The sequence below is a fragment of the Muntiacus reevesi genome, chromosome 1, assembly GCF_963930625.1.
Source record: "Muntiacus reevesi chromosome 1, mMunRee1.1, whole genome shotgun sequence".
In the NCBI taxonomy this organism is placed as follows: Eukaryota; Metazoa; Chordata; class Mammalia; order Artiodactyla; family Cervidae; genus Muntiacus; species Muntiacus reevesi.
Genome location: NC_089249.1, coordinates 220,518,599 through 220,533,268, shown reverse-complemented (window position 1 = coordinate 220,533,268; position 14,670 = coordinate 220,518,599). Strand labels below are relative to the sequence as shown.

The 14,670-nt window shown below is 36.8% G+C and overlaps 1 protein-coding gene across 1 annotated transcript; it reads right to left on the bottom strand.

The window, feature by feature from the left end:
- Positions 1 to 4,747: 4,747 nt before the first annotated feature.
- On the bottom strand, positions 4,748 to 5,677 carry LOC136167584 (olfactory receptor 2T27-like). Its single transcript, XM_065935097.1, has one exon. The coding sequence runs from the start codon at positions 5,675 to 5,677 to the stop codon at positions 4,748 to 4,750; it is 930 nt and encodes a 309-aa protein (XP_065791169.1).
- Positions 5,678 to 14,670: the final 8,993 nt, after the last annotated feature.

Sequence of the window (14,670 nt, the reverse complement as noted above, 5' to 3'; positions counted from 1 at the left end):
TAGTTTATGAATCAAGACATGTCCCCACACACCAGTGACCCAGAATCAGTTCTGAGATACCCAGGGCTTTGTAGACAGAGAATCTGTGGTTTGGCTTCACCCACCAGTGGGCCAATGCTAGCCTTGGGAACAGCCTCATCCTACAGTGGGCAGGAATCAGCTCTAGGAATAACTGGGCCCCACCCACCAGTGGGTCAACATACCAACTCCAGGACTTCAAGAGCCTTGCAGCCAGCCAAAGACTTCAGGACTGGATCCATAGACCAGTGAACTGGCACTAGCCCTGGGACCACCCCATCCCCTACAAGGCATAAGCCCTGCCATCAGCAGGCCAACATCAGCTCTTTAACCCCAAAGACCCAGTTCTGCCCGCCAAGAGACAGCACCAACTCTGAGACGTGTTGGATCTCTCAGCCAGCTTCCCTGGGATTCAGTTCCACTCACCAGTGGCCCAGCACCAAATTTGGGATTCCCTGAACCCTTCAACCAGCAATGTCAAGGACCTGCTTTGCCCACCAGTTGATACTAGATCTGGGAACGAAGACCAAACAACCACTCACAACAAAACCTGACTCCATGCACAAGTGGGTCAGCATTGGTCCTGGGACCTCCTGGAGACCTAAAGCCATCTGCCTTGGGACCCAGCCTCACCCATCTGTCAGTAGACTCCATACGAGGCAGAGTTTAGCAACTAACAGGACTAGGAGCCAGCCACACCTACAAGACCACCCACAGTAGGACTAGTCAGAAGGACTCATGCAATCCACATAGGAGGGTGCCCCTCTAGCAGTTAGCTCCTGTGACCAGAGGGGAGTGCACTGTAGAGAAGTATAAGGTGTCTCCTACAAAGAGCCTCTTTGCCAAGATCAGGAAACAGACCACCTACCAAATAAATAGAAATTAAAATATTGAATTAGGCAAAATGAGGTGACTTATGAATATTTTTCAAGCAAAGGAACAAGCTAAAACTGTATGAAGAACTAAGTGAATTGAGATAAGCATCTACCTGATAAAGAGTTTAGGGTAATGATTGTAAAGATGCTCAGGGAACTCTGGAGAAGAATGATGAATGCAGTGAGAACTTTAACAAGGAGTTAGGAAATATTAGAAAAGCCATACAATTTGTATTGAATACATACAAATACATACAAATTGTATTGAATAATACAATAATAGAAATTAAAAATACACTAGAGTGAGTCAACAGTAGACTATACAGAGGAATGGATCAGCAAGCTGGAAGACACAGTAGTGGAAATCATGAGAGCTGACAGGAAAAAGAATAAACAGAAATGAGGACAATTTAAGATATCTCAGAGACAACATCAAGCATACTAACATTTGCATTATAGTGGTCTCAGAAAGAAAGAATGGGGCAGATAAAATACTTGAGGTTATAATGCCTGAAAATTTCCCTAATCTGGGAAAGGAAACAGACATTCAGGTCCAGGAAGCACAGGGAATCTCAAATGGGACAAATCCAAAGAAGGTAACACAAAGACAAATTATGATTAAAATGACAAAAATTAAAGAAGAAGAGAGAATATTAAAAGCAGCAAGGGAAAAGCAGAGTTACATACAAGGGAACTCCCATAAGGTTATCAGATAACTTACAGCAGAAACTTTGCAAGCCAGAAAGAAGTGACTTGATCTTTTTAAAGTATGAAAGAGAAAAACCTACAACCAAGAATACTCTAGCCAGAGGCTTTTATTCAGGTTTAAAGGAAACATCAAAAATTTTAAGAAAAGATAAAGGAGTTTAGCATCACTAAAACTGATTTTAAAAGAAACATTAGAGGAATTTCTCTAAGTGAAAAAGAAAAAGATACAACTAGAAATGTGAAAATTATGAAAGGAAAAATCTCATTGACAAAGGTCAATATACAATAAAGATAGCAAATCAACAGTATATAAAACTAATTGAAAGGTCAAAAGATGAAAATAGCAAAATCATTTATATCTACAATAAGTAGTTGATGGATACACAAAACAAAAAGATATAAAATATGGCATCAAAAATCAACATGGAGAGAGGGCAGTGAAGTTGCAAGGTTGTTAAAAATGTACTTAAACTTAGATCAGCAACTTTAAACAATCATGTATTTATATAGATTGCTTTATACAAATCTCCAGGTAAAATAAACCAAAATTTATAATAGATACACACACACCCAGAAGATAAAGGAATCCAAATATAACCCTAAATAGAGTCAGCAAATCACAAGGAAAGGGAAAAAAAGCAGAAGGGAACAAAAAAGTACTACAAAATAACCCACAAACAATTAACAACATGGCAATATGTACAAACCTATCAAGGGTTACTAACGGAATAATTTCTCCAATAAAAAGATATAGAGTGGCTAAATAGATGCAAACACAAGATCCAATATATGCTGCCTTTAAGAGAGTCACTTCAAACCTAAAGATACACACAAACTGAAAGCATTCCTTGCAAATGGAAATGGAAAGAAAGCAGGGCTAGCAATACTTTTTGTAAAATAAAATGGACTTTAGAACAAAGACTATAACAAGAAGAATATTATATAATAATCAAGGAATCAATTCAATAAGACATAACAATTTTAAATATATATGCACCCCAAATAGGACTGCTGCTGCTGCTAAGTTGCTTCAGTCCTGTCCAACTTGTCACGACCCAATGGACTGCAGCCTACCAGTCTCTTCCGTCCATCGGATTTTCCAGGCAAGAGTACTGAAGTGGGTTACCATGGCCTTCTCCTCCAAATAGGACTACCTAAGTACAAAAAAAATTGAAAGACATAAAGGTAGAAATTGACAGTAGCACAGGAACAGCAGTGAACTTAACAAGAAACTTACATTAATGGAAAGAATGAATTTCTGAATTTCATTCAGAAAGAAAATAAAGAAGGAAACACTGGCTTTAATTGATGCATTAGACTAATTGAACACACACACACACACACACGTAACATTTTATACAAAATCAGCACTATAGACCTTCTTTTCAATTTCACACGGAACATTCTCTAAGCTAGATAACGTGCTAGGGCGCAAAACAAAACTCAGTAAATTTAAGAAAATTGAACTCATATTAATCATCTCTTCCCACTACAAGGCTACATGGCAAGAGAAAAACTGCAAAGAACATAAACACACAGAGGCTAAAAAATATGCTACTAAACAACCAATGAGTTATTGAAGCTATCAAAGAAGAGATTGAAAAAATACCTGGAGACAAATAAAATGAATGAAGTTTAATTCTTCATAGAATTCAAATATTGTGGAAAGGAGATACTCCTGTTTGTTTCTTTATCCAAAGCAAATGTTATAAAACATCTGCATGATTTATATCAGAATAAAATCTTTGTTAATTAAAAAAAAAAAAGAAACACTCAAACACTCAATGGACCAAAAATCTACAAGATGTAGCAAAACAGTTCTAAGTGGGAATTGTATAGCAATACAAACCTACCTCAGGAAAAAAGGAAAATCTAAAATAAGCAGCTTATCTTTACGTCTAAAGAAACTAAAAGAAGAAAAACAAACAGAACACAGGTTATAGAAGAAAACAAACCATAAGGATTAGAGTAGAAGTAAATGAAATAGATAATAAAAATGGAAGAGATCAATAAAATTAAGAGTTAGTTCTTTGAAAAAATTAATAAAATTGATGAAACTTTATACAGATGCATCAATTTTATTAATTTAGAGAGGACTTAGTAAAATCAGAAATGAAAAGAAGTTACAACTTATACCACAGAAATGCAAAGTATCTTAAGAGATTACTACAAACAATTATAACCATTAAAATGGACAACCTAGAACAAGAGGACATGATTTTGATGATGATATTGATGATGTCAATAATAATAAGAAAATTGAACAGTTAACTAGAACAATGAGTGATAATTTTATAAATTAAAAATTTTTATTATTGCTCATTTTACTTGAAATAAGACCACATAATCATAAGTTTCAGTTAACTGTAGTTATTTTTAACTACAGTTTCAGTAGTCACACTGAATTGGATTATAAATTATGAAATGGAACTATTTCATTGGCTTGAAAAATAACAACAATTAATATAGTATTGAAGAATGAAAAATGGTGAACATTAGTAGAAAAAAATAAAAATAATAATTCTTATCTAATCCCTTAAAATTTTTCTGAATTCATTCACCTCATTGTTTCTATTAACATAGGGCTATTTATATTTTTAAATTGAGAAGTGTACATAATGCAACTACATAAATTATATATAGTAAACATAAAAAAGTATGTATGAGTACAAATAGGAGATTAGAAAAAAGAAGAGTTATATAGAACTATTTCATGGTTTAAGCGATCTTTGATCTTTTGTACAGTGGAGTTTCAGTCAAGGTCATTAAGAATGAATTGATGAGTGAAAGAAAACCCAGAAATAATAACTTCAAGATAAGAAACATCAACCAAGTAGTTATAGGATGGCAGTCAGTTTTGGATTTAATGAAGCTGCTCCAGAGGATGGAGATTATCTGTGTAAACCCATGTAATTTCCCCTAAAGCTAAAGACAAATAACACATTGTTTGTACTCAACTAGAGTCATCACTATAGAACTAAGAACAGCTCCATCCCAATAGACATATGTCAGTATGTATGCATCCTAATATCATCCTGCTCCTTTATGCTGTTATATTTCCCATATGACAGTCCAGTGACCATGATTATTTTTAGTATTGACAGTAGAGCATTTCTGACAGTGACATTGTAGAATATGATATTTCCTCAATTGTAGCACTTTCCCATGCACTTCCTCAGAGCCCCTGCCACTTCTTTATTCCTCAGGCTGTAGATGAGTGGGTTGAGCATGGGGGTCACAATGGTGCCAAGAACAGCTCCAATCTGGTCTTGTTCAGGTGTATGGGCTAAGGTGGGCGTCATGTAAATGAAGATAGCTTGACCAAAGTAGAGACTCACCACTGTCATGTGGGAAGAGCAGGTAGCCAGGGCTTTGTTCCTGCTCTTGCGAGAGTTCATCCTGAGAACAGTGAGGAAGATGAGAGTGTAGGAAGTTAGGATGAGAATAAATGGGATCAGGAGAAAAACGATGGTTGACACAAGTTTCACCATCTCATAGGCTGATATGTCCATACAAGACAATCTCAGGATGGCAGGCATCTCACAGAAGTAATGATTAATCTCTCTGGAACCACAGATGGGGAAGTTCATTGGATAGATGGTGTGTACAAGGGCTGCAAGGGCTCCACCAATCCAGGCTGCAGCAGCCATCTGGAGACAGATGTTGGGGTTCATGAGGACTGTGTATCGCAGAGGATTACAGACAGCTACATAGCGGTCATAAGCCATGAGAGTCAGCAAGATGCACTCAGCAAGGCCAAGGGTGAGGAAAAAGAAGAGCTGAGTAGCACAGGAAAAATAGGAAATGTTCTTCTTCCCTGTGAAATAGTTGGTGACCATTTTAGGGACTGTGCAGGAGATGTAAGCCAGGTCAATGAGGGAGAGCTGACTGAGCAGAAGGTACATGGGAGTATGAAGATGGGAGTCCAGCCAGATTAGGAGGATTAATATGGAGTTTCCAGTAAAGGCAGCAGTGTAGATAAGGATGATAATGAGGATAAGGAGGTTGGGATGTCTGAACCAGGGAAAGAGCCCCAGGAGGATGAAGTCAGTTGAGGTATCATTCTTCTGATTCATATTTTCATTCAAATGCCTTATTAAAACTGAAAACTTGCAGAAGCAAAATAATGTAGCAGAGGATGTGGTGCTCTGCTAAAATAATTTAATCTGTTGGTCAGCACTTTCTTTGTACACTTATGGATCAGACTCCAAAGAAGCACATTCTCATAAAAGAGAAAATGGGAAAAAAACCCACAAAGCTTCATCAAATTAAAACACATGTACTTAGAAATTAGAAAGATCATATCTGAAAGTTGGTAAATGAATATTTGTTCCCTTTGATTTATAACAATCACTTAACCATTATTCCTCCCATGTTTGAATTTCTTTATGTACTGACATTCTTATTTCTTGCATATTGCTTTTCTAAGTGTCCTATTTTATCTACCTTCACCCTAGAAGAAAGATTTCTTGAACTTCCTTGGGAGTTCTCTCTCAGCTTTTATCAAGAAATTTTAATTGTCTGCTAATGAGAAAAGCTATTCACTCCATTTTATAAGCTAACCTCTGTAATTCTTATTTTATTGTTTTCTCTTTTGATTCATATTTCTCATCTTAGTTTTCAACTGCATATTTAGAGTTAAATAATTTTCTCATTCATTTAACAACTTAAAGACAGTTGCCATATCCTTTGTTTGTTAAAAATGAAGTCTCTCAGTCGTGTCTGACTCTGTGACCCCATCAACTAAAGCCTGCTAGGTTCCTCGGTCCATGGCATTCTCCAGGCAAGAATACTGAAGTGGGTTGCCATTTTCTTCTCCAGGGGATCTTCCTGGCCCAGGGATCATACCCAGGTCTCCTGCACTGCAGGCAGACTCTTTACCATTTGAGCCACCAGGGGCTCCAGTTAATCTTACAATTATTGTTCACTGATCATAGAGTAAAAATCTCCTTCAAAATACTCTTAAAAAGTTGACTAAAATCCTACAAATGAATTTTAAGATCCTGTGTTTGTAGGAGTGGTATTTTTCACCTGATGACAGATGAATTCATGTATCTTCATAAACATTCCCTATGCCTTCTTTTATTTGAAATAATGAAAGAGAAACATTGTATACTGTCTGACTCTCAATGGAAAGAGAGCAGAGTTCTTAGTGTCACACTTCCAAGGAAAAGTCACTGTAAGCTGTGGCAGCACTTTAGTTCTGGGAAATTTTGTTTCCTTAAGTTACCAGAGACCCTGGGCACCTCTGGGTCCCTGGATTGCTTTTCTGGAGTGCTTTCCTTCAAGATGTTTCTCTGTCAACCTACATTTTTTGATATAAATGCTTTCCCTAACATATTCATTCTCTGTGGTGTGAAATGATTGGAGAATATTTTTGAAAATTATATTCTATGGTCTTCAAGTATCACATGTAAGATATGACATTTTGCCTACATATTTAACACACAGGGATTATTATTATGATGAATTGTAGGCTAAGAATGGGAAATAGTCAAACACTGCCAAATTAATTTGCTCTATGCTTGCCTAGAGAATCCTGTGGATGGAGGAGCCAGGTAGGCTGCTGTCTATAGGGTCGCGCAAAGACGGACATGACTCTGCATACATGCGACTTAGCATACATACATGCATGCATGCATGCATACATACATGCATACATGCAACTTAGCGTACATACATGCATTGGAGAAGGAAATGGCAATCCATTCCAGTATTCTTGCCTGGAGAATCCCAGGGACAGGGGAGCCTGGGGGGGTGTTGTCTATGGGGTCGCACAGAGTTGGACACGACTGAAGTAATTTAGCAGCAGCAGCATGAGTGATAAAGAATTGAACACTGTGCCTAGCATCTAACTGATGATCAGTTTTTGAAATCTCTGTTTATATACAAGTCCTTTTCAAGTATGAATTAATCATTTCACAGATTAACAAATTAGACTTTTAAATGTGATATATTGTGATCTGAAAATATTATGTTTTATATCTATAATGCAATATTGCATTTTCTTGAATTTAGGAATATAAAGTAAAAGTGAATCTTGAGATTTCTTTAATAAGATCTTGGTTCTATCAATATCTTTGTAAGCCTGGAAGTCAATGAATAGCTCTAGGATTCAGTTGGTTCATATGTAAGTGAGACTGATCTACTTGATTTATAAGGGCTGTCCTTGCCTTCTTAAAAATTACATTAATCAGTAGGTATTGATAAAACCATTGGACAGATACTTTATTATACTGAAATAATGATTCAACAACAAACTATGCATTAGCCAACTCTGTGTGACCTTATGGACTGTATCTTGCCAGACTCCTCTGTCCATGGGATTCTCCAGGCAGGAATACTGCAGTGGGTTGCCATGCAATCCTCCAGGAGATCTTCCCGACCTAGGTTGGGAAGTCCTTCCATCTGGTCAAACAGAGTTGGATACGACTGAAGCTACTTAGCACACACACATAAGTCTGTATTTGGCTAATGCATAATTTGTTGTTGAATCATTATTTCAATATGATAAAGTATGTGTCCATACAAGCTCAGTCTTGACTAAATAATGCACATTATGTTATAAAAATTCTTGTAAAAGATTTTTCTGCCAAAATATGTATATTTTTGCCTGCAAATGGTCAAATATGGATGACCACAATTTACTCAAGAAATACAAAAAAGCACCTTTAATTCTGTGGGATATTTTAGCTAAAAATAGTGCCAATTCTTTTAGTTTCTTCTTAGAAAATTCAAATTTCCTGCTATATGCTCAAGGATCCTAATGTTTCCATTGCATAAAGTCTGAAACTGAGTGATTAACAATCAAAGAAACACTCACTCTTAAAGCATTTTTGTGTAAATGGTGAAAGGTAGAATCTATCAGAAAGGTTTGTACAGATTATTCCCATCCATAATTCACCCTATTCTTTTGAATGCTCTTAAACTCTTCTTCTGGAAAACAATGTCCAAAAAATGTCTTTGTCATGCAAGATCCAAGTTGTGTTCCTCCTAGGCTCCAGGGCAGTAATTCCTGAAGAAATGCTGTGGGAGGACATGATTATCTCCTCCAATGACAGTATAGTGGAGGAACTGTTAATAATAGTAATTATAACAACAGCAGTTAATGCTTATAGTAAAAGTAAATGTAAAAAGTAAAAGTAAAGTAAAAGTTAAAGTCGCTCAGTTGTGTCTGATTCTTAGTGACCCATGGACTATACAGTCTATGGTATTCTCCAGGCCAAGAGGAGTTACTAAATGTCAGAGCCTGTTACATGCATTAACCTACTGACTGTTCATATGGAACGTATGTGCAGGAACTGAGGCAGAGAAGACACGTAGCAATGTGCTCTCAGTACCCTGTCAGACAACGACTGAAGAGCGTGGGGACACAGGCAGTTACCTTCATAAACTCCCTCCATCAAGATATTATTCAACCTGTCTAGTCATTTATATATTGACCTTCAATTGTAAAAGAAATTCATTTCACATATCATGACTCACTGTGAGAGGCTTCCTTTCTATGTGGTTCAAACATATGTGCTCTTGTTTTCCAAAGCTTTCTGTCCTAAACCTTTGGTGTGGAGACTGAATGAACAAACAGAGTTAGCTTCTTGCATGGAAGAATATACATTTACCTACTATTAATAGGTAAAAAACTTTTCTCTTCCTTGGCTACTGCTGCTTGGTGAACTTCCAGTAGCTACTGCCATCCCCTTGTGCACTATGACTCTTTTGCAGTAAATTCTTGTCTTAAGAAACCTGATTTATGACATTTCAGGGTACTTGAAAATGAATTAATTACATTTCTATTCCACACCTGGCTTAGGTCTGAGAACAGAATGTGAGGATTCAGTATTGTAATATGAAGTCCTTCCATAGATTCTGTGTACCGGAGTTGGAGAAACCTTAAAGGGTTCTCATGGGAGTCTGTCCCCAGACTTCAATTAATTACAGATCTAGAGTAAATGTGGCTTCCCTGGTGACTCATTGGTAAAGAATCCACTTTCAATGCAGGAGAAGCAGGTTCAATTCCTGCATTGAAACAGCCCGGGAAGATCTCCTGGAGAAGGAAATGGCAACCCACTTCATTATCTTTGCCTGGGAAATCCCATGGACAGAGGAGCCTGGTGAGCTACAGTCTGTGGGTTTGCAAGAGTTGGACACAACTTAGTGACTACACCACCACCACCACCAAATAAGTATAGGGCTCTTAGAAACTTCCTATAAAGTATACACACTGTCCAGTATTATGTACATTTTGTTTGCAAAATAGCATGGTTGAACTTTGATTGTATCTATGAAAATGGAGACGTGAAAGAAATTACATGCTAAAAATGTGATAGCAAACTATGTGGATGACTGAAAGAGTGGATAGCAAAAAACAAACAAACAAACAGACAAACTTTTTTTTGAAGATTATATTTAAACATGAACTATGAAGCAAAATTCTAGATGAGAATGCCAGTGTCAGACACCTTATGTTTTTACTGATTACAATTTTATTCTAAATTATCATGGATTTGAGTGTTAGTTTATCTTACTACAATCTATTTTCACACTGGAAAATGGAGGAATGGAAATTAATTGAGTAATATAAACTCTGACTGTGGTTTCAGCAAGAGAATAATAAGCAAACTCATTTAAAGGAAGAAAATTCAATGAGTCAAGTAATTTGTGGGTTCTAGAAACAATAGCTTTATTATTATTTTAATTGTGACTATTTGAGTTTCTGGATGGAAAAAGTTCCCTCCAAGAATCATTTTACTTGAAATAACTAGTTGCTCACTGTACAGTAATACTGTATGAGAGGGCTGAGGTAACCCTGGGAGACCACATGACTTGGTTTAACATCAGACATTTTTATGGTTATCCTGACTCTATACTCACACTTGTTCAGGTGTGTAAGAATATCTACTTCATTTGCTTTATGGGAGGTGGCAATCCATACCTAAACATCAATGGCTTTTGTGGAAGTCACCATATTTCTTTCATGAGTGTCATAGATTTTTGCTTTATTCCCAGGTTCAACATTAGGAATAAAAGCTGACTCAGAAATACTAGTTAGGGCATCAGTGGCTCCAAGTACAACCAGCTTGTTTTCCATGACAAGATACAAAATGTCTAGTGACTTTCATAAATTTGTTAAACTGCACAGAAAGGAAAACACATAGCTTGTGGCAAAAGGTTTTTGTACATGTCATATGTTTGAGACAGAGCTGCCTCTTTTCTATGTGCAGATGATGGTTCTCATTATTTGTGATAGCTTTGCCCTTTTACTCTCTCCCCAAGATTTATTGAGTAAAAGTTGAAAAGTAAAATTTGTTTATCTTTTAAGTGTACAGCATGGTAATTTGATATGTTGTATACTTTGAGAAATGACTACTACAATTAACACATTCATTACCTCACATAGGAACTATAGGAACTTTTTGAGAGTTGGTGGGGTTGTAAAAGCTTGGGCTTCCCAAGTGGCTCAGTGGTAAAGAATCTGCCTGCCAGTTCAGGAGATACAGGAGACATGGGTTCAATCCCTGGGTCTAGAAGATCCTCTGGAGGACGAAATGGCAACTCACTCCAGTATTCTTGCTTGTAAAATCCCATGGACAGAGGAACCTGGTGGGCTATAGTCCATGGGGTTTCAAAGAGTTGAACATGACTGAATGATTTAACACTATGTAAAAGCCCAAGATCTACTCTCTTAGCAAATTTCAACTATACAATAAATGGTTATCTATAATATTCCAATGACATATAACACCATGCTGTATGTTAGATCCTCAGGACTTAACTCATCTTACAACTGACAATTTGTATTCTTTGACCAAAATATTTCCATTATTTCTACCATCTAGCTCTTGATATATACTGCTTTACTGTGGTTCTATGAATTAAGAAATTTTTAAATAAATTCCAGATATGTGAGATTGTACAGTACCTATCTTTCCAGTTTAGCTTATCTTATTTAGCATAATTTCTTCTAGGTTCATTCAAGTTGCTGCAAATGGCACATTTTTTTTTCTATTTTATGGATGAATAATATTCCATAATAAAGGGAATATGAATATATACTATATATTTATATAACAATATTATATATATATATATATATAATTTTCTTTATCAGTTTCTCAATTGTCTGTCACTGGAGTTATTTTAATTTCTTCTCTATTGTGATAATGTTGTAATAAACATGAGGATACAGATATTTCTTTGAGGTAATCTCATTGCCTCAGATTTATTACCCAGATTGGTTGAGCACATGGTAGTTCTACTTTTATTTTTTTAGAAATAGCCATACTGTTTTCCATAATGGCTGTACCAAAATACATCCTATCCAGCAGTGTACAAGGGATCCTTTTCTCCACATCCTTGCTAACATTTACCTATTATTTTTTTAAAAAAATAGAAATCCTAACAAGTTTGTGGTAATATCTCACTGCGAATTTGACTTACATTTCCTGATAGTGATGTTGATTGAGCATGTTTTCATGTATGTGTTGGCCATTTGCATGTGTTTGAAAAAATGTCTATTCAGGTCGTTTGCCCAATTTTATTATAGCACTTGTTCATTTGCTGCTGAGTTGTATCACATCATTTTATATTTTAGATATTAAATCCTTGTCAGATAAATGATTTACAAATATTTTTTCCCCATTTTATTGATTTTTTTTTCATTTTTTGATGGTTTCCCTTGATGTGCTGAAGCTTTTTAGTTTGATATAGTCTACTTTATACTTGCTTTTGTTGCCCATTCTTTTGATGCCATATCCAAAAATTAATGGTCAAGATCAATGTCAGGAGCTTTTGCTGTACATATTTTTTGAGGCATTTTACAGTTTCATGACTTTTATTTAAGTCTTTTATCTTTTATTATTGGATAAAAGACAAATTTTTGTGAGTGGAATAAGGCAGGGATCCAACTTCATTCTTTTACACGTGGATATCCACTTTGGCATCATGGTAAAGAATCCACCTGCAATGTAAGAGACATAAGAAACTCAGGTTTGATCGCTAGTTTGGGAAGATCCCCTGGGGGAGGAAATGGCAACTCACTCCAATATTCTTGCCTGGAAAATTTCATGGACAGAAGATCTTGATAGGCTATAGTCCATGAGGTCTCAAAGAGTTGCATATGACTGAGCACATATCAGTTCAGTTCAGTCACTCAGTCATATCCAACTCTTTGTGATTCCATGAATCACAGCACGCCAGGCCTCCCTGTCCATCACAAACTCCCGGAGTTTACTCAAACTCATGCCCATTGAGTCAGTGATGCCATCCAGCCATCTCATCCTCTGTCATCCACTTCTCCTCCTGCCCCCAATCCCTCCCAGCATCAGGGTCTTTTTCAATGAATCAACTCTTCGCATGAGGTGGCCAAAGTATTGGAGTTTCAGCTTCAACATCAGTCCTTCCAATGAACACCCAGGACTGATCTCCTTTAGGATGGACTGGTTGGATCTTCTTGCAGTCCAAGGGACTCTCAAGAGTCTTCTCCAACACCACAGTTCAAAAGCATCAATTCTTTGGTGCTCAGCTTTCTTCACAGTCCAACTTTCACATCCATACATGACTACTGGAAAAACCACAGCCTTGACTAGATGGACCTTTGTTGGCAAAGTAATGTCTCCACTTTTAAATATGCTATCCAGGTTGGTCATAACTTTCCTTCCAAGGAGAAGTGTCTTTTAATTTCATACATGTATCCAATTTGCTGAACACCATTTTGAAAATATAATCTTTCCATAATGTGTGTTCTTGTTACTTTTGTTGAATATGAGTTGACTCATTGGAAAAGACCCTGATGCTGGGAGGGATTGGGGGCAGGAGGAGAAGGGGACGACAGAGGATGAGATGGCTGGACAGCATCACTGACTCGATGGACATGAGTTTGAGTAAACTCCAGGAGTTGGTGATGGACAGGGAGTCCTGGCGTGCTGTGATTCATGGGATCGCAAGGAGTCGGACACGACTGAGAAACTGAACTGAACTGAACTTAACTGAGATGAGATATGTGTGTATTTATCACTGTGCTGTCTGTTCTGTTTCATTGGATGATACCAGTAATATACAGGTTTGATCTTATATATTATTTTAGTATATCTTTGTAATATAGCTTGATACTAGAAAGTGTAATGCCCCTGGTTTCATAATTCTTTTTCAAATTGCTAAGACTTGGGGGCAGTGCCAAGATGGTGGAGGAATAGGAAGGGGAGACCACTTTCTCCCCCACAAATTCATCAAAAAATCATTTGAATACTGAGCAACTTTCACAAAACAACTTCTGAATGCTGGCAGAGAAAACCAGGCACCCAGAAAGGCAGCCCATTCTCTTTGGAAGGAGGTAGGACAAAAAAAAAAAAAAAAAAAAAAGAGAGAGAGAGAGAGAGAGAGAGAGAGAGAGAGAGAGAGACAAAAGAGTTAGGGACAGAGACCTGTTCTGGGGAGGGAATCGTGAAGTAGGAGAAGTTTCCACACAGTAGGAAAGCCTGTCACAGGCGGGTCTGTGGGGAGTTTTGGAATCTCAGAGGACAGCATAACCAGGAGGAAAAAAAAAAACAAACCAAAACCCCACAGAATATGTGCCTAACCACAACTGCGAGTGGAGAAGTAGCCCAGATGCTCGTGTCCACCACTAGCAAGCAGGGGCTGAAGATACTACCAGAAAATTACTAGAGCAAATCAATGAATATAGTAAAGTTGCATGATATAAAATTAATACACAGAAATCCCTTGCAGTCCTATACACTTAAAATGAGAAAACAGAAAGAGAAATTAAGTAAACAATCCCATTCACCATGGCAATGAAAAGAATAAGACACTTAGAAATAAATTCACCTAAAGAAACAAAAGACCTATATATAGAAAACTATAAAACACTGATGTAAGAAATTGAAGATCACACAAATAGATGGAGAAATATACCATATTCATGGATTGGGAGAATCAACAAGTGAAAATTAGTATACTATCTAAAGCAATCTATAGATTCAATGCAATCCCTCTCAAACTACCAATGGTAATTTTCACAGAACTAGAACAAATAATTTCATAATTTGTATGGAAACACAAAAAGCCTCGAATA